Source organism: Palaemon carinicauda, chromosome 42 (assembly GCF_036898095.1).
Source record: "Palaemon carinicauda isolate YSFRI2023 chromosome 42, ASM3689809v2, whole genome shotgun sequence".
NCBI classification, from domain to species: domain Eukaryota; kingdom Metazoa; phylum Arthropoda; class Malacostraca; order Decapoda; family Palaemonidae; genus Palaemon; species Palaemon carinicauda.
Window position 1 is genome coordinate 42,702,450 of NC_090766.1, and position 27,587 is coordinate 42,730,036.

General features: G+C 38.6%; 1 protein-coding gene across 2 annotated transcripts in view; it reads right to left on the bottom strand.

Annotated features, from left to right (window-relative positions):
* Positions 1-2,971: 2,971 nt before the first annotated feature.
* The window catches only part of LOC137633314 (cytoplasmic 60S subunit biogenesis factor ZNF622), a 62,646-nt gene continuing 38,030 nt past the window's right edge, over positions 2,972-27,587 (bottom strand). For both annotated transcript variants that reach the window (XM_068365544.1, XM_068365545.1), the window contains exons 7-10: positions 20,092-20,266; positions 14,051-14,168; positions 8,657-8,779; positions 2,972-3,355 (exon numbers count right to left, since the gene is read on the bottom strand). In XM_068365544.1, the coding sequence (XP_068221645.1) occupies positions 3,244-3,355; positions 8,657-8,779; positions 14,051-14,168; positions 20,092-20,266 (528 nt within the window). In that variant the 3' untranslated portion in view covers positions 2,972-3,243. The remainder of the gene's footprint in view (positions 3,356-8,656; positions 8,780-14,050; positions 14,169-20,091; positions 20,267-27,587) is intronic.

Below are 27,587 nucleotides of genomic sequence, written 5' to 3' on the forward strand. Positions count from 1 at the left end.
ACTAGCTAACCTGTGAGTTAGTATTTAATCACTCATGTCGAATTGCCACTGAGGAGAGCAGAAGGCACAGCCTTAAGTCAATTCCTGGCACTGATGTACATATGCACACCCGTTTAGTGACACAGGATTCACCCCCGTCACTCAAGGATAGCATGGCAACCAGGTCGATGCCCAGGAGGATCAATTGAGTTAGAGTTCTTTGGCATCAAGAGATTGAAGACCACTGACGCTGATATGGTTTGTTATTGGTAAAGAATAAGACTATTCAATTTCAAAAATTAAAAGAATTGTTAAATTTAAAATAAAATCAAAGATGTCCTTATGACATTTAAATAGCTTTCAAAATACTGAAACAAATCTAAAAATACTGGCAAGGATGAACCTGCCATCCTCACCTCAAAGAGATATCTATATCTTACAGTGCTAAAAGTAGGGCATTAGATCAACAAGTGCCTTATTATCAAGGGTACCAAAGTCATTGCAATATAATTGGTATTGAACAGTCATCAGAAACTCATTTCAACCAAGTGTGACCAATGCGGGTACAATAAAAACTAGTCTTCCTCTTTCAGGGCATCATGCTATACTGTACCTCCAAAGGGATATAACATTTGTGATTTCTCTCATCTTAATTCCAGCTAAATTATCCTAATGCTGTTGACAACTATAAAACAAATTCTTAAAGCTATGTAACAAATCATTACAGTGGATGGGACACCTTCTTGGTAGCAACTCAGCTGCAGCCCTCTTTGCCAGTAAATTTGCCTTCTAATTTCCAGACAAGCCTACATGTGCAGAAACCCAGTAAAATTGAATTGTCATGCCTCTCAGGCCAATAATGAAAAGCCACTCTAAAATCTTTAAAACTAAAGGGTTATTGGAATAGAAGCTTCTAAAGATTGTGGGATACTCCTTACATCACTAAAATTGTAAAATTACCCTCCTCCTCTAATGCTATTTTCACAACGGCACTTATTATGCCATACAGTTTGGCAATAAATACATAAGATACTAGAGGAAATGCAACCCTACAGTTAAAAGCTCTACTATGTACAGTACTCTAAATCTGACGCCAGAATCAGATTTGGAGCCATCAGTAAATACAGTACATAAAAGTCAAATTCCTGATCTTCAATATGTTCCATAATTTCAACATGCATAATATTACTGATGGCATTAAATACTTCATCATAACTATAATAGGATACCATTTATCACCTTGAAGTTTCAATTTAATTCCATTATTTTTCGACAACACTTGAATGCTGAATGCTATACAGTGTATAGCTGCTCATAATTAGTCTCTATTGGAATTTGGGTATCATGAAGGATTTGCAGTTTCCGTGTGTTATCCAAATTACTCTGTTTTTGAAAATTAGTAGAATGGTCCTCCTTAATTCCTAAGTCATCAACGAAATTTTCCTTAATTAAACTAGCAGAGGCGGTCAACAGTGCTGGGGGGAGTCAGCATATTGAAGGGAGCGGGGTCATTATGAGAACAGTCCAAAGGAAAGAGTTCTGCTTGGTTTTGTTTTTTGCTTAGTTTACCTGTTTGAGAATATTGAGAAAGTATCGTACATTGGATAGGAAATTTGTATTCTCCACTATCAACAAAGCGAGAGTATACTTCCCAGATGGTCCACTCCATACCCTACCCGTGAGATAGCACCAAAACAGATATAGAAGCACAGGTATAAGTTAAACCCACCTGTTAGAACTGAAAACATAGAATCATCCTTCCCATGCAATAATGGGCTTCCAGCCAAAAGGCAAGAGTCCTACCTCAAGGATTGGGTCTCCTCGGATTCTGATGACCCAACACTTGAGGATGGTTCTGCCAAAAGAGGTCCAAACCATCTTTGGGATGGCTGATCATCCACTACTCTTACATATAGCTGTGAATGCAAATACCCTCCAACCATGATCCCTTCTCCCATTCAACTAAGCAGGTAGTAATAACGAGCGTGGAAATATCCTCGCCATTTAAAAAACTATATATAAAAATATATAAATAAATAAACATATAAACAAAGAGTATATAAAAAGATGAGGGAAATATTACAGTGTTAGGACAGCAAGACGAAATGTTTATAAAATTAGGAGGATTTTGAAGTAATATTGAGAAGCATAAATTGATGAAAAAGAGAAATTTAAATTTGAACTGGGGGAACAATTTCCCCAAGTTCCAGAGAAAAAAAAAATAAGAGATCCACCAAAGAGAGGCTTTAACATCAAGAAACTCTTCCTTGAGCCAAAGATCTGCCCTCATCCCCAACAAGACAGAGATGGACTGGTCGAGAGGTCAAGCCAGAACTCTTTCTTCCATTAAGCTATGACCTCCAGAAACAAGACAACAACCACCCCCAAGGAAATTTACAAATTACTTTAAACATTTGTGATTTTGAACCTGGAGATTATAATATTTCAAAGAGTTTAGTAATAAGGTATTACCACATTAATTGGGTTTATATGTCTAAAGCCTCTTTCTCTTGAATATAGTTTGTTTCTATAAAAAAAAAAAAAAAAAAAAAAAAAAAAAAAAAAAAAAAAAACTGTACTCAAATCTGTGTAACATCCATTTTTTTCAAGTTTTACTATAATGAATATGCATAAAACTGATACATTATAAATATCAGTACTTCCTGTTATCTAGTTGCCTTTCTACCATTACAATGTAATTGAGCAGAGCACATGTAAAATATAGGTCATCTAGAATAAGGTAAAATCATGTCTCCAAAAATATGGATAAAATATTATTTGGATGTTTAATCCTTGTAACTGGAAAGCCACACAAAATTTTATAATGCAATTTGATAATAATCTTGAAATTTTGAAGAGATTTCAATATTAATTCATAACAACCCTAAATAAAACATTGTTCTAATTCTTATATTTTTTTTAGGTAGATGAGAAAAAAGACATAGTCCAAAGTGTAATTACTTTGGCTTTACATAATGATGGGAACAACAGATTATATGAGCTAAACTATTTTATTATCTTTAACCAATATTTAAAATACATTAGAATTAACTATTGTATCAAGAATATAGTTACATTTATATGTAAGAAAAAAAGAAAAACCAAACACGATGAAAGTAAAATGGCAGAAACAAAACAAAACTAGTAGATTAACAATACATGATAGATATCTTTTACCCATAAACCAAGAATATGAATATATTTAGGTTACATTTTGTTGAATTTACCAATACATTCGTACAAACATGTGAGAGTAAATAACCACTACACGGGATTCTGTTGACGGAAATGATGCTGTAATTTATTAGCTTTCACTCCAAGTCTCATGTTGTGATGACTTCGTATTTTCTGCATGAACTTAAGATCCTTTGATTTCCTGTAATAAAAATTTTTGAATAAATTAAAAGTTCAGGATTACGATAAAAAAAAGTTCAGAAAACCTACAATGTACATCTGTTACTGTTGCAAAAATAAATTACTTTGATCAGATTTAATAAATTGTTATTATAAAAAAGATAAACAAGCACATTTATTCAGAATGAATGTCGATCGTCAAATAATTTGTTTTGAAACTAAACTCCTTCAACTCTTGTAATCTGTAATGAGTAGATAAGACTTCGAATCTTTGTAATGAACAGCTATACAGTTATTTTGTCCCTGAAATATTAACATGTATCATTAACTGAAAGCTACTATCTATTGACCAAAGTATTTTATTTGTGGAAAGAGAAAGGACTTAAAGTAAAAATAAAACCATTGTATTTGTAACTCAAGAAAATTATCAAAGATTACGGTAATTTGTGTTTGCATGAATGAAACTTCATCACAACAAAATTTGTTGGCCAGTTACTAAACATACGAAGGTTTACAGTTTTCATTTTGAAAATACAGTAACAATTTCAGTGATTCATAAAATGATTTTTTTTCAAATTTCTCAGCTAGTCATTCAGCGGATCAGGCTTCTTGCCCTTTCTATTTTGCGAATACCTGTAGTCAGGATATGTTTGCTACATACTTTTTGCTGAAATGTTATCAATAGCAATGTAATAGAATGTTATATACTGTATATCTTTACTGCATGCATCAAGAAGTGCAGTGCAGAATTAAACACTATACAGATAACCTGCTTATCCGGACAATTTCTGGACCACGAGATGGATTTTGTGATAAAATTGTAAATTATAATTTTATAAAAGCTCCTGATAAATGTTTTATTATATATAAAGTCCTGTACATTACAAATTTGTTCCTATATGATTACAAATCATAATCCTTGACTTCTGTGAAGTTGAAACAGTCATTACAAATTTCCATGAATATACAGTAGTAGTTAAAACTACCGGCAGGTGGAGAGTAATTCTTCCCAACTAGTTACTACCTAGCCCCTCCCTATCAACTCAATTACAAGTGATACACACATACTCTAGCTGCCTTTCAAACCTGGCAGTAATCATCTTTTCCTTTATCTTTTCGGTTTAAATTGAGAAATACATAGACACGAGTTATGTTCCGGGTAAACATGGTAGAAGTATCGCAGGTTTATACCGAAACCTGCTGATTTTTGCAGTCATCCCCTTGTGATGAGTGCAAGTCGTTTGCAAAAAAAAAGTCTAGGAATGCTGAGACAATAAGTATTAGCTTTATTCCCATAATAGCCCACTGCCTTTTGCGTAATTCCACCAGGACCTGGTTTTCAGCATGGGAAAGACATTGGTGAATATCATTTATGATCAATGATGTTATGTAACCTCTATTTGGAAGAATAGCTGGGTGCTTTATGTATTAAGGAAATTTCAGCTGCCTGAATTTTTTCTCTAATGTGCACAACACCAATTTATGAGTTAATGAAAGGGGTCAAGGTCACTGAGTCAATGAAGGGGTTTAAGTCCCAGATAATACCTGATTTCTAGCACCGTAAGCCCCCATAGTGTCTGAATCTATAAATGTTTCAATTCTTATGGAAAATGTTGTTCTTGTACATATTTAATGATGATTACTTTGTTTTTGTCAAGTGAAGTCCCACTTATTGATTTTGTCTTCAGAAAGGGGAAGAATCCAAGAAGTTTACTGTACTTGTAGTAGAAGTGTCAGATTCTTGGTGTTTCACTGATATAGCAAAATATTCTACTGGATTATACTTGCAAACTTCATGGGGGGTGTCTGTTGGCTAGACAGATTTGTCTGTGGATAAGATGTCTGACTCTTGAAACCAGGTTGGTATCCACTAGCTGGGTAACATCACTCTGAGCTAATGTTACTCCTCTTTCTTCTGGAGTGCTTCCTTTGTCTTTTTCACTGAAGATCATTCCAAACATCTTGATGACTACAGCTGGGGTCATACATCCTCGAACACACTTCACTTCCTGGAATATCCTATTGCAAGTGATTTCTTTGTTTTCACTAATGGGGACTGTGAGTAGTCCATTGTTCTTAACTGATATGACCCTTAGTGGCTAAAGTGCTGCGAGAAAATGGTTCCCAATAAGAAGTCGAATAGTCAAATCTTCAGAAAGGGTTTGTACTTTGAAAATTTATTGGTCACCTTTCTCAGATGAGGTATGACTGACAGAAAATCCTCTCTTAGAATCTGGTTATAAGAGACTGAAATTTCTCCTTATACAAATGTCTTAGGCAAACACTTCAGCATTTCCATGGCTGTCTCTCACCGCTAGATATTGGATGAAAAGAGGACTGTTTGTAGTCTGCTCCATACAGTTTATAAAACTTAAGGAGTCGGCTGGCCAATGCTGTTTTTTAAAGACAGGACTTTGACATTCATACCATTTAATAAGGTTACTTGGGACATGTCCAAACATCTCTGATCTTCAGTTTTGTGACGCCAGTGCGATTTATCCCAAAAATAAGCGTTTTTAAAATTTTATCTCCTCTATTGATACTTGATATTAAAACCTATGATTACTACCATATTTATCATTATTATTATTACTTGCTAAGCTACAACCCTAGTTGAAAAAGCAGAATGCTATAAGCCCAAGGGCTCCAACAGGGAAAATAGCCCAGTGAGGAAAGGAAAAAAAGAAAAAAGAAAATATCTAAGAAGAGTGACATCAAAATAAATATTTCCTATATAAACTATAAAAACTTCAACAAAACAAGAGGAAGAGAAATAAGATAGAATAGTGTGCCCGAGTGTACCCTCAAGCAAGAGAACTCTAACCTAAGACAGTGGAAAACCATGGTACAGAGGCTATGGCACTGCCGAGACTAGAGAACAATGGTTTGATTTTGGATTGTCCTTCTCCTAAAAGAGCTGCTTACCATAGCTAAACAGTCTCTTCTACCCTTACCAAGAGGAAAGTGGCCACTGAACAATTATAGTGCAGTAGTTAACCCCTTGGGTGAAGAAGAATTGTTTGGTAATCTCAGTGTTGTCAGGTGTATGAGGACAGAGGAGAATATGTAAAGAATAGGCCAGACCATTTGGTATATGAGTAGGCACAGGTAAAATGAACCGTAACCAGAGAGAATAATCCAATGAAGTACTATCTGGTCAGTCAAAGGACCCCATAACTCTCTAGAGGTAGTATCTAAATGGGTTCCCCCTTATATAGTCCTCCCACCTGATGAAGAGTTTTTTTCTAGAAGTCGTTTTTATGCTATATATGATTTTTTTTTTCATTATTGTTATAAATAAAGAAAAAAATACAACAAAGATTAGATTAAAAGGCATTATTTCACTGTTCTTTATGTGTTTCTGAGTTATATACCAAATTTCAATGCTATAGCTTTAAAACTAAGGGAGAAGATGGAATTTGAAGCTCAATACGTATAGTTTTGAGATACGGCGGTTCAATGTTTTTCTTTGCATTTTCCAAAACAATATTAAATCATGATTATTATCAATTCTATATTCTTTTTTTGGTATTAATAAACTAAAAATACATTATTCATCATAATCTAATCATAAATCGAGATCCCTTTGCCCAATATCTTGCTTCCTTAGGCCCCATGCCTTTTCGTATTCTGTCTCTCCTTTACTATGCGCTAATATCACCGATATTATGCAAAGATTAGAGCGAATTTTCTTTTATATGTTAGCAAGATGTTTTGGCTGTCTTTTCCTCTTTGGCATAAGGAAATTCTTGCCATACCAAAGAAAAACACATGTAAAACAAAGGGAATGTGAGAGGCAAACTCAAACGTGTACTCTCTCATCCAAGATTTCAGCTAGCACTGAATTGAAGTGACTGAGGAATGCCTACAGATGTCATTGCTTACAATTTGTTGGATATCAAAACGTAGTAATTATCAAAATTCATGATAAAAGAAGAAATACTGCATTTTCTTGTTTTGATTAATGTTTTTGGCTTATTGAGTTAGTTTTATTAATTACCCCATAACTATGAAAGGAAGGGGTATTTCGACGAAATATTTCACATACGCATTCTCCATTATCATATGAAGCTCCTTGAATTTTTTCAGGATTTTGAGTTTTTCTTCCTATAGCCTACCCCTATGTATTGGCTTCCCAGCGGGCAACCTGAAGTGTGGTTGCTACTAAGTCTGCATTCAGGACTTCATTTATAAAACAAGCAGTGAATCCATTGTTACAGAGCAGTAGGTTTCAGTTTCTTTGTTATCACCCTACCGTACTTTCACTGGCAATACGACTTGTAACACTGCTAGCTTGCAATTCAGTTGTAGTGCAAGTCTCAGATGAATCTTTATCAGTGTCTTGTTGCTTGCAATCAATGACCCTTGCATCGCTTTCCTTCCTTGGCTGAAAATTATTTGCTTACAAACATGCTGAATGTCTCGTCTAATATTAACTGCCATGTCTTTTCTTCGTACACCCCTTTAAAATATGATTACATATAGGTATGGCAGGCAAACCAAAGCCCTTTGTTCTTCATTGGTCTATTTTGTCTTCTTTTCTTTGCAAATTCAGAACATGACATCCTATACATATGGAACAATTCCTTTTAACTGATATATTAATACCCATTTGACAATAATTGTTGCAAAGGAATTACAGTAGTAGCTTTCTTCTTAGAAAATTGGAAAAGCTTAACTGATTTAGTTTTGCAGTTTTCTGCTTTCCTTGCTTGTCTGCTGAAAGCAGGATTGCTTGCTGATTCCACAACATTCTGTACAAACTTATCCATTTAGCTATCAAATATGAATTCTCCTTGTTATTCCTGGGGCATATTGAATTTCAATATCAGAATTTTTTTGTGGCTCAATATTTAAAAGAATGCAAGTTGTATGACAAAATTACTATGATTAATTCTGCTGTTTCACAAACTTAGCAATCAACTACAGTTATCTATATCGTGGAGAAGGGTGGATTTCAATCTAAAAACAGATCTGAATTCAACAAGAATATGTACAGCAGTCAGAATTAATTTTTTCTCCATGCTGAATTAGAATATGTTTAAATACATTATCTATACTTGCTTATAATGAATTCCTTTTGTTTTTAAACACATCTATATTTTATCTTCAGAATCCCTTCGCAGCAATAAAAAAATTAAGAGCAAGACTCCTTATTTATAAAATAGCTGCATGGAATTACACGCTCAAGTTCCCGGTGAAAACTTTTCAAAATAAAATTAATTGTGCTTCATTGCTGCACAAACTAAGATGTTTTGACATTACAGCTGCTAATGATAATGTAAATAAATTTAATGTTATAAACAATAATAAAATTACTTACTTGACAACATCAGCTTGGGTAGCACCATTCCAACCAAGAGCTCGATATTGAGACAACAGGTTTGTGAATGACCGACCGGGTGTTTTCTGTATTGCTACAGTCCGTTCAGGCTTCAATCTTTGACTGTAAAAAAAAAAAAAAATAGAGTGAACATAACAATTTGATGCAACTACTTACCATAAACACTCCAAATTAAGAGCATATTACGACAAAGCAATACTGTATAGTATAAACTATTAACAATGACTTCACCTTTTCAGTTGGTTTGTATGGTACGAGTAACAATTAAATTAAATGAGACATTAAGACTCGTGCCACCAGTAACATTACAATTATGACTAAAAACAAATGCTATTCCTAATCACTGATAGGAACTCTAGATATGTCAGCATAATTTTAAAAAATAAAAGAATAATGATGATGCAGTAATCTAAAACAGACATTATGAGAAAGGCCTTACTTCGACAATATTAGACCAAATCAACAAGTTTTATCTTATTAAAATTGACAGCTCAATATCATTTTCACATCAATATTTCAGTATAGTAATTAAAAAAATACTATCAAATAAAGACATCTCTCACTCCTACTTTGATAACACCATCTGGAAATATAGAAAACTTCTTTAACATTTTCTATGTCCAATACAGCCCTTTTCTAACCTGGGTACCTTCAATCCATATTTAGGCTTAGCCTGATGCAAAAATGGATTTAATACAGTAAATGGCTTTTTAGTAATTTTTATTGAAAAATTTGGGAAATTCTTAAGAATCAATAACTTATTCAATAGGTACCTTTGAAAAAATTAAAACATGCAATACTGTACAATATTTTCTCACACAAACTTAATATATTAAGTCAGCCATACACACAGAGGGCTGGCCATATGGTTTGCCCCGCTGGACAGGAGCACCGGTCCGGTGCTCCTGTACGGTGAAAACTGCCCACACACACTACAGACTTGCCTGCTCAGTTCAAGAAGACTACATGATTTACGTTTTGGATACTTGTGTATCATATTTAGTACACTACATCTCATGTCAGCCGAGAAAGCCAAATCCGCCAAAATTGTGACCAACCATAGCAGTAAACTCCCCAGTAAACAGCTTACCCTCATGGGCCTAGGTGGGACTCAATATGCCACCATGTGAATGCAAAGCAAACACATTACCACAGTACTAGCCTGGAGGCTAGTACAGTATCCTAAACATGCAATAACCCTACAGCATTGGGTTTGCAATTAAATAATGACATTTTGCTCATTCATACAAATGAAACTGAAATCTTTGTAAGACAAGATTACACATTCAAACTTATAAATAGAAATGCAATATTTGACATTACTCAATTTAAGCATAAAAGTAGGAAATTCAATGAAGAATATTTTATAAGTGTTTTCCCTCTCTTTAAAAACGTTATAAACATGAACTATTAATAAAAGAGGCACATTAACTGAATTATGAATGGGATTATCACGTGGTGGGGGTGGATCTCTGTGTGCTAATGCCAAGCTAGATTACAATGTACACTATACTGTACAATGTTTATGGTAGAAAACTTATATGGCGCCCTTGATAGATTATCAAATTCCAGGACAAATGATACCATAAGTCACTTTCTGGTTAAGAGCTACTGAATGACTAAGGCTTGAACCAACTCTGATGTGGATTCTGAAACCGTTAGGTCTAAGTATTTTAGAAACTTTAACTCGGCATAGATCTCATTCTCGTCCTCATATTGATCAACACATTCATAAAATTGATGGTAAACCACATCGAGCAATGAATCTGCACTAAAAAGCCTTTTCCAGGATTCAAGCCACTGTCGACCATTATTTTCAATTTTACAGATAAAGAGATTACCTTCGTAAACCAGTTTTTATTTACAAGGATTGACCAGAACATCTAAATGAAATTTCTGTGATAAACCCAAGCCAAGCGAGTAAAGTGACTCAACCTTTGCAGTAGGTCAAGTGTACTGTCCAGCCTTGGAAGTGCCTAGTACAGTATGGTCCCGAATTAAGCGTGTTCGAATTACACGATTCCCCTTTTCCGCGATCGCTATTTTTCAAAAATAAATTTTCTGTATCTGCGAGGCTGTTCAAAGTTTGCGAGTCAAGCACTACAAAATGTATCAAATCTATTGTCTTTTTAAGCATATTGGTAGCCCTAAATACGGTGATTTATAATAAATGTTACAAAACAATATCAACATTACATTTCATTAACATAATTTCATAATGAATAGCCTATTTAAGGATAAAATTCCACATCAACAATGAAATCAACTGTTAACTGTGCGAGTCCAGCTGACAAAATGTAAACAGAAATGTGGTTACGTTCTCGGCAATCTTTATCTTTCTCCAACCTTACGATAATTGTAATGGTAGTGTTAATGACGGTATATTAAAGCATTATTTTTGTTTAGTACAGTATATTTAAAAGCCTTATTTTCCCTCTGGGCGTTCAAGGTTTTCACGAGTAGACTGGGTTCGTTTATCGGCAGTGAATAGCCTAAACTTCGGTAACGAGTCGTCAATATTTTGTCATATTTTAAACAGTATACATTTGATTTGCAAACATTGGTTTTGTAGAGTAGACGGTAAAATAAAATCTAGCGAGCGAGAGAGAGAGAGAGAGAGAGATTTGATGGCAGAAATCTCTCTCTCTCTCTCTCTCTCTCTCTCTCTCTCTCTCTCTCTCTCTCTCTCTCTCTCTCTCTCTCTCTCTCTCTCGCTAGATTTTATTTTACCGTCTACTCTACAAAACCAATGTTTGCAAATCAAATGTATACTGTTTAAAATATGACAAAATATTGACGACTCGTTACCGAAGTTTAGGCTATTCACTGCCGATAAACGGTAACAAACCCTTTAATGCAAACTAACTGTATCCTTTGATATTCCTCTATATTTATCACGAATTCCTTCTATACCTCCTCAGACACTCTTATTTCAAATATCTAAATTATTCTTATCACAACTAACACCATCTAGTCATTTTCATTCCATTATATCTATTATTCCTCTGGATCTTATTCCCTTTCCTTATTCTGTTTATTCGATGGGATTCGTTTTTCCCTTTACCGTCTTTCAGAATCTATTTTTAGCCACTGGCAACCAAATCCCCCCTTCCCCCGTCTCCTACCATCTCCCCTGCGAGTCCACCCAGCCTATCTCATCACTCCCCCCACCTTCATCCTCCCCTGTTCTAGGTCTGTAACCTTCTGCGTCATAATCTCTCTCTCTCTCTCTCTCTCTCTCTCTCTCTCTCTCTCTCTCTCTCTCTCTCTCGTTATACAATACTTACAAATATATGAAGAAACCAAAATCGGTTTTCTTGAAGTGTCAATTAAATACAAAACGAAAAAATTATACCGTGTATACATCCATTTCAATCATAGCTTAAAATACGGTAACCGATTTCGTCCGCAAACCACTATTTTTTAGGAAACACCATTCTATTCCAGAAAATTTTTAATCTTTAAATGTCAATTGCGCTATAATAAAACATGTACTTATGTTGTTAAATTTCGGGTGTGTTTTAAAAATCGAGTATTGCTAACTTATTTTTGTTTTACTTTTGGCTGTGATCACATCAGCTGATGTCTAGCTTCCGCGCGAATACAATAACAAAGAATTGTTTACACCATTTCTTAACTTATTCAAACCATCTATACAGTTAATATTACATAAACACCAATGTGTTATAACCTATCATATTTATTGTTTAGTACTTTAAAACCATCTCTCTCTCTCTCTCTCTCTCTCTCTCTCTCTCTCTCTCTCTCTCTCTCTCACATCGAACGTTATAGCGGTAACCTAATTGTTCGGTGACTTTAAAAATAGGCCTAGTACTTTCTTCTTTTACCTTTTTTGCATATGGATCCATAATTGAGGTGGGTACAAGTTGACTTATAACTGAAGTTAGGAAAAGTATTTTGGATATGGAAAGGACAATTATCTTTCGTAACAGTTTAGAATTATCGTAAGTTATCACTCTGTCATTAGCGGCAGTTTGCTATTGTGGATTAAACGCATAAGGAAAAAAAAATTTCCAGCTTTGCTACGAATTTAGGAATTTATATGGATACGGTAAGTAAAATATTTGTAATAACATAATGTTTACTAAATGTTTGTAATATCATTAGTTATGACTTAGATCATGTGTGTTTAATGCATTCGTTTGTTTATTATGATCGAAGATGGGGCGTAAACAAATGGAAGGTTTCCGTTTCAGGCGGCATCATAAAGAAAAACATTTCATAAATGGCATTCATTTCATTTATTTGAAAGTTCTAATAAAAAATAATTAGAACATTGGTAATAACAAATTCAACATATAATCTATACTTGGTAAAATTGCTGTCAATTCAAAAACACAGATGTATAAATGCGTCTGTTTCTTCGTTGTGATCAGAGATAAACGTAAACAAAACATTGGTTGTCGTTTTCTATTGTGCTTTTTAGCGTGTTTAGGAAACGCATGATATAAAATCGCCTTTATTTTGATAATTCTGGATTTTCAATCATACAGCAAGCTAGTCTATAGAGTGATGGTTTTGCTATTCACCAGTTGTATTATACAATAGATATGACAAACATTAAAATTTGTCTGTATTTTGGGTTGTGTTATAACGGGAAATATATGGTTGTAATTTTAACCATTTTTCAAGTTATTAGAACTTTAAAGTATATTAAATGTTTTATTTATTTACAAGAACAATTTGATATTATAAAGAAATACAGTATAGTACAAAGAAAGTATTGGAAATGGGTAGTAAACACATTTGAATAGGCAAATTGCTGGTTGCCATGGCCGCAATGGAATTATTTCTGTTAGTTGTGTGTTTCGAAATTCGCGATTTTCCATTTACATGAGGTCATTAATCGACCAAATTCTCGCATAATTCGGGACCCTACTGTATCCTTATATAGTCACTAATTAGGTACCATTCTTTATTCTGGTCGTAAGAAGTTGACTTTGGAATAAACCCCCATATCAACAACTTGATAGTTTGTATGCACGTACGAACCAAAAATTTTGAATATTTCCCCAAAAGTTAGGGTAAAATTAATTATCTTTTGAGTGAAATCAGTCAAGTGCTCTTACGCTATGTTACACGTGGTCACTTGTAAGTTTTCTGTATTTTTTACTAGAACATACGGCACATAGAAATGAAAACAAGCACTAAAATTAGCAACAAAATTTACCCAAATAGGTGGTGCAACCTTTATGACAGCAATCATATGCTCTTCAATGTATGTTATGTCAATTAAGGGCCCATATATTACGAGAAAAAGTTTTGATTACTGAAATATTGTTCAATGTTTTGTTACTAAAATTAGATAGTGCAGAAACTTAGATAAACAAAACCTGAAGGAGTAAGTCTTACCGATAATATTTCATCAGAGTTCTATGACCTACAACAGCACCAGAAGGTAGGACCAACTGAAAGTCATCACCAGACAAAATATTCATCACAACTTCATCATCTCGACTTGTCCCTTGGCCTGAAACAGTAAGCAGCAATGATTAGTTCTTGAAAAAATTCATACTACAGTTCAATCTAAAAGTTTCAATGCAATAATCTTATATTTTTTATACTACTGTACTTCAAGTAGAAATACTTTCCTAATTTCTTTTTTACCATAATTTGTTAAAAAAAACCCTTAGTCAAGACTATAAAAATAGCAGCAGGAAGGGCATCCAATGGCCATCATTCAGATGAGTAGATCGATCTATTGGAAGATTATGGTTATTAAAGAAAACGAGAAAGCAGATTGAGAATTCAAGATCTGTAGATACTGTACATAAATAGAATGAACTGATGAAATATTGTAACACGAAATCTGAGAACTGGTGACTTTAGAAGAGTAAATGCACATAATGGCTACATGGCTAGTGTAAAGTTTTCATCATTAAGGAATCTTCTTTTCCGCAGTTACCCCTACATTAAGGAGTCAGTTGCCTGATGAGCCCTCTCCAGTGCCTTTCACCAAACCTATTCTTTCCATATCATCCTTCACTTTATCTCACCATCTAATTCTCTGCCTCCCTCTTCACCTTCTCCCCCTAAAAAGTTCCTCACAAGCCATCCTCAATCCCTACTCACCATTCATCCTCAACATGTGCCCACACCATCTCAGTCGTGACACTCTGATCACCTCTGTAATCTTCACTATGCCTGGCATTTTTCTAATTTCATCTTTTTCCAATCTTTCAAGTAGTGATATTCCCATTATCCACCTCAGCATTCTCATCTCTCTTTTCTCAAGCTTTGCTTCCCCTTTTTGTCTTAGAGCTCATGTTTCCGATCCATACATTAACACTGGTCTTAGTTGATCATAACACTGAACAAATAATTTCAATATAAGACAGACACAGCCCATCTTAATACAGAAAGAGAAGATACAGTACAGTATATATATAAATGACTACACAAATTGTCTTGACATGAAAAATCTGGAAGTAATTAGTATTTTTCCGAACTATACAAAACAGTTTTTTTACTTGGGAGATATGATTCAACTTTGAGCTGGTTTAGCCATAAGAACTTTCATGCGAAGTGTCAACGACCCTTCGCGCTAGTTATATTAGAAGGAGGTATACCAACTACACCAGTAACATACTCGCCCAGTGTCTACTCTTCACTTTTGATTACAGGCAAGACTTCTAGGGGGAAGGTGATGGTGGGACAAATATGAGTAAAGAATTCGGATTTGTATGATTAGGAAAAGTACATATTACTGTACTTCCAAATTTTTCATTTGTCCTTGTTCCTTCATAAATACAAATCATTCTTCACCAAGGAGACTCACCTCAGTGTGGTTAGAAACCCTATTCCTACTGGCTGGAAAATTTTGCTATCGGATACCATTCCGAGTTCGATAAAGTATAAAAAGAATACCCTGACACCTCGGGAAGAGTATCCCGACACCTCGGGATCCCTTAGCCTGTCAATACCAGAGGGCTGCACACACGAGACTCGCAGAGACTCGTGATGCCTGGAGAGCATGGTGGAAAGCGTTTCGGAAAAGTATTCAGACACAATCACCAGATGGCTCTGAAGAGCCCAGCTCCGGAGAGCTAGCGAGAAGTGGTGACAACTCATACACCTGCTTACAAGAGACTCAGGGTGTGGATCACTCAAGTGAGGATGACCTGTTGAGAGCATCCGCTGAAGGACCTTGAAGGGATGGTAGTGCTGTGTGAACCTGGCACATATACATCCCTGGGTGTGAGAACCAACCTACAAAACCTCAGGTGAAAGAGAAACTTCTGAGGATGTGTCTGTTAGAGGCAGAAGACCGATTTGGACTCCCCAAGCAGGAAGGGGGAAGGGTCGAGGACAATCCCTGTGGAGGTAAATGTGCGCTCCTGCTTTACTCCTAGCATCTACACCTCCAAGAGCTATTCCTTAATGGGGAAAAATAAAAGAACCAAGGATGGATACAATCGACACAAAGCGTCAAAAGAGCTAGATTCCCTTCAAGGGGAGGCCATTACTGCTTACGCAATGGGGTCTTCCTGACCAGCAGCTCGTCTGGGGGTTAAAAGGTTGTTGCTCTTATCCAATTGGCTCCGGAATTAGTTGAACAGGAAAAGGCAGTTGAGAGAGTACAAGCCACAGAAGAAAAAAGTCGGGTTTTCTGCGACTTCGAGGATGCCCCAGAAGGAGAAGAATCCCTTTTAGACTTCTTCCTATGCATATTTTACACCTTTAACTGGAAGGATGGTCAATCCTGAAACTTTTCATAAGGAGAAGCCTCCATGCAGGAATGTCACTGCATGCAGGACAAAGTAAGTGATAACCTTCTCCCAAGCCAAAATAAACGTACCACAAGAGCGGCCCGATATGCCAGGACAAATCTATATGATTGCAGTTCCTCTAGAACAGGCACAACTGCAAAGGGAAAGAAAACAAAGTTATTACGGCCAGTGAATTAAGGAAAGGTAAACCAGGAGAAAGCAACGTGAATGTTGAACTCAACCACACCCAAATATAAAAGTGAAGAGTAGCCTCTTGGTGAGTGTGTGAGTGGGGTGGCTGTTGTCCACTAACTAGTAGAGGGTTATTGACACTTGGAGGGTTATTGACACCTTGCATGAAAGATTTACGGCTAAACCAGCTCAAAATTGAATCATATCTCCTAGGTAAAGAATGAAAGTTTGTATTTGTGATGGAACAAACAATCTTGTAAAAACTGAAGTAAGGAAAAAATTCCACTATATGAGAGCAATACTCCATGTACATACAGTAAAGGTTGATAAAAAGCTTTTGTACTGAAGTAAAAATAAAATAAGTTGGTTAATAGCTCATGAAAATATCAGTTACTTTTCTGGAAGAGTTAATAATTAGCTCAATGTGAGATTAAAATAATTAATTTCATTTGGATGAGAGAATACTATACAAAAAAATATGTAAAGCCTATTTTTAAAGCCATTGAACTTTGATAAGTAAGAAAAAAGTATATAGACAACTTGGAAGCAAAAGGAAGAAAAATAATACATCAAATAATAGGCAAAAACCATCAACATTTGATGCACTGCCAGGGTGAAAATACTTGTGGAAGCATCTGTAAACAATCTAAGAAAGGTGATCAAGACAGAAAAGAGACTGGGAGCTGACAGGAATTCAAGTAAGATGATGCTATACAGTGTTGACTGTGCAATGGTAAATGAAACTATGACGATGGAGCAATGAAAGAAAGAAAGTGGTTAATTCATACGAATACTTGGGGAATCTATTCAAAAACCGGTGGTAAGATAATAAAAGAGGAGAGTGAATAATAAGTAAAGTAAGAAAGATAAGATGACTGCAAGAGATTGGAAAGAGATTTTAATAATCTATGGAAGCTAAAGTATGAATACATGAAGGGATTGTCGAGTGAAATCCCCTTTACGGAAGTCAATTAATGGACTAAGAAATAGGGAGAGACATAAAGCTTGTAAAAAATGGTAGCTTATGTGAAGGGAAGGATCAAGAGTATTTTAAAGCATTTTGGTCATGTGGAAAGAATGGACAAGAATAGGTTGGTGAAGAGTTTATAATTCATGAGTACTAGGAGGTAGAAAGGGGGAAATGCTTAGAAAGTTATTGGTATATGGCATGAAAGATGCATTGAAGAGTCTTGGAGATCCAGTTACAGCAAGAGAAGAAAGATACAGGTGCATAAAGTGAATAATGAAATAAAAAACGGAGCCATGCCTGATTGGTTTTTACTGAGGAGAACACCCTTTTACTGTAGTGTTTAGCTAGCTGAATTTGATCAGCATCACGAAACACGAATGAACAAAGCCCATTGACGAATTTGATTTTGTCTTTTATAGATAGCTGAGCCCTGGCTGTAATCAAGATTGCTAAAAGGTTTGCTCCTGACTTCTTCCTTGGCCTGTGAAAATTTTGAGAACAATCACCACTGATGGCTGTACCAAGATGCAATCTGGTGCTGCATTTATATTTTACTTATCTCTTTCCTAAGAAACATAGTATGAAACTATCTCCTTTGGCCCAAGATAAAAGGCTGAAAACTGATTACTGAACTTAAAGGGCCTTGGTAGAGCAATTGGGAGGGAATATCTTGCTGGTGTGAAGAAAAATTCTGTGGACAAGACATAAAAAGAGGCTACTGGAACATCTCATTACCTTTCTGCCTCCCTCCAAACATGAGGTACAAATGGCTTGACTAAACAATCCTCCATAGGTATTTTACGGTGGCAAAAGTCTGGGCGAATTCCCCATTTCCATTAGGTCTGACTAAATGGATCTAATAATTAATTGATGCAGGTAGATAATACAAGAAATTCTAAGATCCTTCAAAGCTGTCAATAAAAACAAACTTGAGAGAATCTTTAATAGCACATCTCACTTACAAACGCATTGGATAGGAAATAGGACACACAAACTAACTGAAGCTCTTCCAAGGTAAGCAAATAGACAATCAACCTTGGAAATGTAGGGAGGCATGATATGTAGGTTGCGGGATTCCTTTTTATAAAACCTCATTCCAGAGTCTGGAAGGAAAAATGCTTCTAGACTCTCATAGATCCTTGAGGAGCATTCACTAGCTGAATGACTTCACTTTTGCCAAGACCTCAGCTTATGCCTTGACCATCAAGAGGAAATAAAAAAGGATGATCCTCTTCGTTTCTGCCTACGTCAAAAGTGCAGAACACATTCTTTACCCTCTATTTTCTGTCAAGACTGAATATGCCAAATCATATAGAGGTCTCATCAAATGTGGCTGCTTATTGCTGGCATAGAGAGGTATCATGGTAACTATTGATGTTGGGAACCTTAGACAAGTGTACTTCTTAATCACCTTTGTCAAATCTGACTTCCCTGGTTAGCATGATGTAATTCTTCAGACTTGAGGTGCTGGGAAACATGAAGGACCTAACAAGAGGCTGTCAGGGACTCCATGATGACTAGAGAAGGATCGTACACTCTCCTAAAGTTCCTTAGGCAGCTCAGTTGAGCACAGATGTGATAAGCCTCTTGCAAAGGAAGAAGACAATATGTCCTTAACTGAAAATTTCTTGACAAGAACCTGAGCTAGTAAATGACCCATTAAAAATCCATATTAAAGAATTAAAGACAAACCTGTAACTGACCAAACATTGGGGATAAATGTAAGCTGTTAATAAGATGACACACACGAAGCGAGATGGTTTATGTATGTACAGTATAGTACGATAAGGAGGAACAGACTTTTTAATTCTAATAGGAATGAAGTGTTTGGAGGATTATACACACAAGAATAGACTACTGTATAAGGATTTCTGGGTTTGGTTATGATGGCTGGATGACAGGAAAGGAAGCAAAGGAAAGAATATAGTTAAGATTATCCATATGAATCATATGGCAAGGATGCAATTCAGTAACATATATTGAGTAGAACAATGGTGCCACAAAAGATGATTAAGACTGAGAGAAATATTAAGAGGAGCAAACTGGAAAGAGAAGGAAACAGATTATTAAGTTGTTGAAGCAGGTATTGAAATAGCAATAGGAAAACATAGGAAAAGCCAAAATGAACATAAAGGAGATTGGTGGAAAAAAAACAGAAAAGTGTGATGGTAATGTAAGATCTTTGCTAGTCAAAGCTGCATTGACATAGAGGAGATTTTAAAAGTTATGGCCATACAATGCTAATTACTCTACAAATGTCAATGTTGATAGGGAACACTTTGTCATAAGCAAGTCTTTTCACTTCTGTTCTTGCAACATTAGATGGACAAATTAAGTAGTTTTCAAAACTCAGAGTTTATTCTCAATATGCAATTGACTAAGCAATATCAAAGTTTTCCCCTCCAACTCTGTACAAGACAGGAAATATGATAAAACTGTTGTGGCCGGGATTTCAGGTTCCTCTAATGACCTGACCAACCCCTCTATACACAAATAGCAATGTTTACACACTCAACACTAACCTGCATCTGGGTATGTGGAAGAATAATCGTAATAGTCTTCAAACTCCAGCAATTTATCTCCATCTATATTCAAATAGCAGTGGCCTTTATCCTTCATGTGTTTCTGGACAGCATCCAAGGTAGGACAACGGTTTCCAATCCAGTTACAAGCTATGCATTCATATCCACACCCAATCTATCAGGATACAATTTTTCATTAATGTCAATATGAGGGGAACAAAAAACTATGCGTACATTACAAGATAGCTGAAAAGCAGTGTTGGGAAACTATATATCTACCAAGGCACTTCCCCCAATTTTGGGGGGTAGCCAATATCAAAATATAGAACAAAAGGGGAATTTTCATCTCTTCACTCCTCTCAGACTGACGAAGGATTCAGCCGAGTTTGGCTGGTACTGCTAGGGTGCCACACGCCACTCTCCACCGTTATCCACCACAAATGAAGCATCATATGCTGAATCCCCTACTGCTGCTACCTCAGCGGTCACCAAGGCAAACAGCGGAAGCAGCATGGCTACCGGAACTGTGTCACAATTGCTCGCAATTCATTCCTATTTCTAGCACACTTTTGCCTCTCTCACATCTATCCTCCTATCACCTAAAGTTTTCTTCACTCCATCTATCCACCCAAACCTTGGCCTTCCTCTTGTACTTCCCCCATCAACTCTTGCATTCATCACTCTAGCATTATTATCATTATTACTTACTAAGCTACAACCTTAGTTGGAAAAGCAGTATGCTATAAGCCCAGGGGCTCCAACAGGGAAAATAGCTCAGTGCGGAAAGGAAAAAAGGAAAAATGTTATTTTCATTAGTAAAATAAATTTTTGAATATACTTACCCGATAATCATGTAGCTGTCAACTCTGTTGCCCGACAGAAATCTACGGTCGGGATACGCCAGCGATCGCTATACAGGTGGGGGTGTACACAACAGCGCCATCTGTGGTCAGGTACTCCAGTACTTCTTGTCAACACCACCTCAATTTTTTCCTCGGTCCACTGGTTCTCTATGGGGAGGAAGGGTGGGTCAATTAAATCATGATTATCGGGTAAGTATATTCAAAAATTTATTTTACTAATGAAAATAACATTTTTCAATATTAATCTTACCCGATAATCATGTAGCTGATTCACACCCAGGGTGGTGGGTGGAGACCAGCATACATGTTAACAAAGAAGCTAAGTATCCCGTATTTTATTTTATTAGTTATTCAAAAATAACATAAAATAAATAAGTACCTGGTAAGGAAGACGACTTGAACCATTACTCTGCCTTTATTAAGTACGTCTTCCTTACTGAGCGTAGCGGTCCTCTTAGGATGCTGAACGACTCTTAGGTGCTGAAGTATAAAGGGCTGCAACCCATACTAAAGGACCTCATCACAACCTTTAACCTCGGCGCTTCTCAAGAAAGAATTGACCACCCGCAAAATCAACAAGGATGTGGAAGGCTTCTTAGCCGACCGTACAACCCATAAAAAGTATTCAAGAGAAAGGTTAAAAAGGTTATGGGATTATGGGAATGTAGTGGCTGAGCCCCCGCCTACTACTGCATTCGTTGCTACGAATGGTCCCAGGGTGTAGCAGTTCTCGTAAAGAGACTGGACATCTTTGAGATAGAATGATGCGAACACTGACTTGCTTCTCCAATAGGTTGCATCCATAACACTCTGCAGAGAACGGTTCTGTTTGAAGGCCACTGAAGTAGCCACAGCTCTCACTTCATGTGTCCTTACCTTCAGCAAAGCAAGGTCTTCTTCCTTCAGATGAGAATGTGCTTCCCTAATCAGGAGCCTGAATTAGTAAGAAACTGAGTTCTTAGACCTTGGAAGAGAAGGCTTCTTGATAGCACACCATAAGGCTTCTGATTGTCCTCGTAAAGGTTATGACCTTTTTAGATAGAACCTAAGAGCTCTAACTGGGCAAAGTACTCTCTCCAGTTCGTTCCCCACCAAGTTGGACAGGCTTGGGATCTCGAACGACTTAGGCCAAGGACGTGAAGGAAGCTCGTTTTAGCAAAAACCCGAGCTGCAAGGAACATGTAGCCGTTTCAGATGTGAAAACTATGTTCCTGCTGAAGGCGTGGATCTCACTTACTCTTTTAGCTGTTGTCAAGCACACGAGGAAAAGAGTTTTTAATGTGAGGTCCTTAAAAGAGGCTGATTGGAGAGGTTCAAATCTTGATGACATAAGGAACCTTAGGACCACGTCTAGATTCCAGCCTGGAGTGGACAACCGACGTTCCTTTGAGATCTCAAAAGACCTAAGGAGGTCCTGTAGATCTTTGTTGGTGGAAAGATCCAAGCCTCTGTGGCGGAAAACCGCTGCCAACATACTTCTGTAACCCTTGATCGTAGGAGCTGAAAGGGATCTTACGTTCCTTAGATGTAACAGGAAGTCAGCAATCTGGGTTACAGTGGTACTGGTTGAGGAAACTGCATTGGCCTTGTACCAGCTTCGGAAGACTTCCCCTTTAGACTGATAGACTCTGAGAGTGGATGTCCTCCTTGCTCTGGCAATCGCTCTGGCTGCCTCCTTCGAAAAGCCCCTAGCTCTTGAGAGTCTTTCGAAAGTCTGAAGGCAGTCAGACGAAGAGCGTGGAGGTTTGGGTGTACCTTCTTTACGTGAGGTAGACGTAGAAGGTCCACTCCTAGAGGAAGAGTCCTGGGAATGTCGACCAGCCATTGCAGTACCTCTATGAACCATTCTCTCGCGGGCCAGAGCGGAGCCAACCAACGTCAGCCGTGTCCCTTTGCGAGAGGCGAACTTCTGAAGTACCCTGTTGACAATCTTGAACGGCGGGAATGCATACAGGTCGAGATGGGACCAATCCAGCAGAAAAGCATCCACGTGAACTGCTGCTGGGTCTGGAATCGGAGAACAATACAACGGGAGCCTCTAGGTTATCGAGGTAGCGAACAGATCTATGGTTGGCTGACCCCACAGGGCCCAAAGTCTGCTGCAAACATTCTTGTGAAGGGTCCACTCTGTGGGGATGACCTGACCCTTCCGGCTGAGGCGATCTGCCATGACATTCATATCGCCCTGAATGAACCTCGTTACCAGCGTGAGCTTTCGATCTTTTGACCAGATGAGGAGGTCCCTTGCGATCTAGAACAACTTCCACGAATGAGTCCCTCCCTGCTTGGAGATGTAAGCCAAGGCTGTGGTGTTGTCAGAGTCCACCTCCACCACCTTGTTAAGCTGGAGGGACTTGAAGTTTATCAAGGCCAGATGAACCGCCAACAGCTCCTTGCAATTGATGTGAAGTGTCCTTTGCTCCTGATTCCATGTTCCCGAGCATTCCTGTCCGTCCAAAGTCGCACCCCAGCCCGTGTCTGATGCGTCCGAGAAGAGACGGCGGTCGGGTCTCTGAACAGCCAAAGGTAGACTTCCTTGAGAAGAAAGCTGTTCTTTCACCACGTGAGAGTAGACCTCCTCTCTTCGGAAACAGGAACTGAGACCGTCTCTAGCGTCATGTCCTTTATCCAGTGAGCAGCTAGATGATACTGAAGGGGGCGGAGGTGGCGTCTCCCTAACTCGATGAACAGGGCCAGCGATGAAAGTGTCCCTGTTAGACTCATCCACTACCTGACTGAGCATCGGTTCCTTCTCAGCATGCTCTGGATGCATTCTAGGGCTTGGTAGATCCTTGGGGCCGACGGAAAAGCCCGAAAAGCTCGACTCTGAAGCTCCATACCCAGGTAGACAATGGTCTGGGATGGGACGAGCTGGGACTCCTCAAAATTGACCAGGAGGCCCAGTTCCTTGGTCAGATCCATAGTCCATCTGAGAATCTCCAGACAGCGACGACTTGTGGGAGCTCTTAAAAGCCAGTCGTCTGACGGAGCCAGACACAAGATCATGGTACTGCTGCACAGTCTGTGAACTGTCAACCATGGGGAAGCGAGGAAGTACAGCGACAACCCGAAACTGTCTAGACTGTCTGGGTCGTACAGACAACTCCTTATCGGGTTGCTGAGGTTGCCGCACTGCGTCACAACAAGTCACTTCTGCTGGTTGTAGAACGTCTTCCCAGTGACACACTGACTCCGTAAACAAAAAATCCTCTAACAAGGACTAAGCTTGGACTGCATGTCTTGCAACAAAGCTCAAGGTCTATGGGAGCAGGTGTGGTAACAGACGGGGTTAGCGACTGAAGCGGAACCATTACCCTCCCTGGAAGCATGTTATGCTTAAATAAAAGTCCATAGGAGGCTAAGCAGCTTAAGGCTCCTCTCCAAATGACAGAGTCCTCAAGGGAATATCAGAAGGAGGGAGAATAGCACTTTCTCATCTACAGGAACCATATCCGAGAAAAGCTAAGTTCTCTCAGTGAGGGTTTCACTGGTGCAAAAGCAGCAGACCAGAAGGCAACGTTATGAAACTGCTAGACAGTCTTGTGAGTTGGCAACAACCAAAGATGTGTGACTGAGGAGCATGCGGTAAGGTATGCAGAGCATGCTGTATGCAGAGCATGCTGTATGTAGAGCATGCTGTAAGGTATGCAGAGCATGTTGCATGGCGTGCGGCTTATGCTGCATGGGATGAGGCTCATGCTGCATGGGATGAGGCTCATGCTGCATGGTATGAGGCTCATGCTGCATGGGATGAGGCTCACGCTGCAAGGGATGAGGCTCATGCCGCATGTGTTGAGGAGGATGCCGCATAGTATGAGGCTCCTGCCTCATGGGTTGAGGAGGTTGCCGCATAGCATGAGGCTCCTGCCTCATGGTTTGAGGAGGATGCCGCATAGCATGAGGCTCCTCATAGCATGAGGCTCCTGCCTCATGGGTTGAGGAGGATGCCGCATAGCATGAGGCTCCTGCCTCATGGGTTGAGGAGGATGCCGCATAGCATGAGGCTCCTGCCTCATGGGTAGAGGAGGTTGCCGCATAGCATGAGGCTCCTGCCTCATGGGTTGAGGAGGATGCCGCATAGCATGAGGCTCCTCATAGCATGAGGCTCCTGCCTCATGGGTTGAGGAGGATGCCGCATAGCATGAGGCTCCTGCCTCATGGGTTGAGGAGGATGCCGCATAGCATGAGGCTCCTGCCTCATGGTTTGAGGAGGATGCCGCATAGCATGAGGCTCCTGCCTCATGGGTAGAGGAGGTTGCCGCATAGCATGAGGCTCCTGCCTCATGGGTTGAGGAGGATGCCGCATAGCATGAGGCTCCTCATAGCATGAGGCTCCTGCCTCATGGGTAGAGGAGGTTGCCGCATAGCATGAGGCTCCTGCCTCATGGGTTGAGGAGGTTGCCTCATAGTGCTGGAACCCGGCAACTCCCGATGCGGCAACTCACGCATGAAAGCAGGAGGCGCAGCAAGAACATGCGTCTGACAGGGTGGACTGCGCATCGGAGGTGGAGCTCTCACAGGTGGAGGGTGGGAGCAGGCAGCCGCAGTATCTGCTGAGCGCACAACCTCGGCGGGTTGTAGGTTAACAGGCTACATTGTCAACCTTCCAGCATGATACTCCTGTATGAAGGAGCAAGCTGAGACTGTATAGTCTGCAGCATGGACCACTAGGGTCTATGAAAGACAACAACAAACGGAGCTACTGTCCGTTGAGACTGAGGGTCTAAAACAGCTGGTGCGGCAACAGACGGAGTTACTGCCTGTTGCGGTACCACCTTGCCTCTCTGGGAGGTGTGCAGTTGTCGTACTGCAGCAAGTCCGAACTGACCCAGTGCTAATGGCTACACCTAGGAGTTGGACTTGCGCGGAAGGGACCGACTTGCACTTAAAAGCTGCAAGATTTGGTCCATGGTTTCTGCGAGAAACCTCTTCCGCAGACGAGGAATAAATGGGCTCTCTCGTCTTTGTGTGGGTGGGGTGATCACGTCGGCTACGTGAGTTGGTTACACCCGAAACCACGGAGGGAAACGTCTTTTCGTCGATCAAGGCCTGATGAACCCATAAGTCCTTCGACGTTACTTCTCCCCTGGGCTTGGGAGCTTGTAAGAGGTCCCAGACTAGGCGAACAACTGGCACGAACAGACGAACCCTCGAACGCAACACTGTAACACTTTGCGCTTATCACTTTATCACTTTAGATTTTCTGTTTGCACTTATTTCACTGAACTCGAAACTTTAAGTCGTTTGTACCTGAAACACGCAATTCTATCCTTCATTAAAAGTTAGTATTTGCGAAAACAGTATTACAATGTAACAGAAAAACATAATGAAAGATAAATAATTCAGTGGCTGGAAAAGAGACTAAACACTAGATCAAATAAACTACGTTTAAAATCTCTCACCGCATAAAGCCTGGGAACAAGAATAAAACTCTAGAAACGTTTACCTTCTTCCCCTAAAGAGACTAGGGAGAAGAGCAAAAACGATAACAACGTTACCCGCTTGAACGAAACGTTTATCCTCCTCTCTCTCCCTCCGTCTCTATCTCTCTCTCTCTCTCTCTTGACTTAGAACCTGAGAGATGAGCCCAATTATATATATCGTTAAAACATATTATTGTTAAAGGAAAAAAACTGAAAGATTTCCCAAATAAAAAGTTCCTTTATTAGAATTAAAACCATTTAAGCTAAGAAAGAATGAACAAAACGCTAGAATCGGTTTACTCTTACTGCAACGTGAAACCGTGAATACTCTCTCTCTATCGTAACGATAGAGCGCAAGTTGAACGTTCTGAACGTCAACAACTGCAGAGACAAAACAAAACGTTAGTTCAACTTTGAAAACAGTACGAGACTATCAAAGAAATTCTTTCAAAAACATTAAAAATAGCATAAAATGTTAACAGGTAAAAACGAAATGACGGGCTCAATGTTAATTAACTTCGGTTCCAAGAAAAGACCGCCTACTATTAGGAAAGGTCACATACAAACAAACATAAAAATTAATTTTAATAAGTTTATAATAAAAGGAAGTTAATCGAAGAGGCCTGTAAAAGGCGGAGAGATATAAAATAAATCTATAACTTTGTTAAGCAAAATAAAGAAAGAGAGTCTATACTCTCTTCGACACCAACACTTCCGTCTAAGGGAAGGGTCGGCCATTTAAAACTGAAAGAGAGTTCATACTCTCTTCGTCACCAAAATTAAATCAAATTAATTCCAAAAACTTGCTAAGCTAATGTTAAAGCTTCCTGAATAGCGAAGGCTAAACTCTAGAGCAAATACATCACCAAATCGTGAACAATAACTCCAGAATCAACAGCGTATCCATGTAGGTCTTGCCGGCGGCACGACAGAGGAAAAATTGAGGTGGTGTTGACAAGAAGTACTGGAGTACCTGACCACAGATGGCGCTGTTGTGTACACCCCCACCTGTATAGCGATCGCTGGCGTATCCCGACCGTAGATTTCTGTCGGGCAACAGAGTTGACAGCTACATGATTATCGGGTAAGATTAATATTGAAAATAAAATATTCTAAGAAGAGTAACAACAATAAATATCTCCTATATAAACTATAAAAACTTTAACAAAACAAGAGGAGGAGAAATAAGATAGGAGTGTGTGCTCGAGTG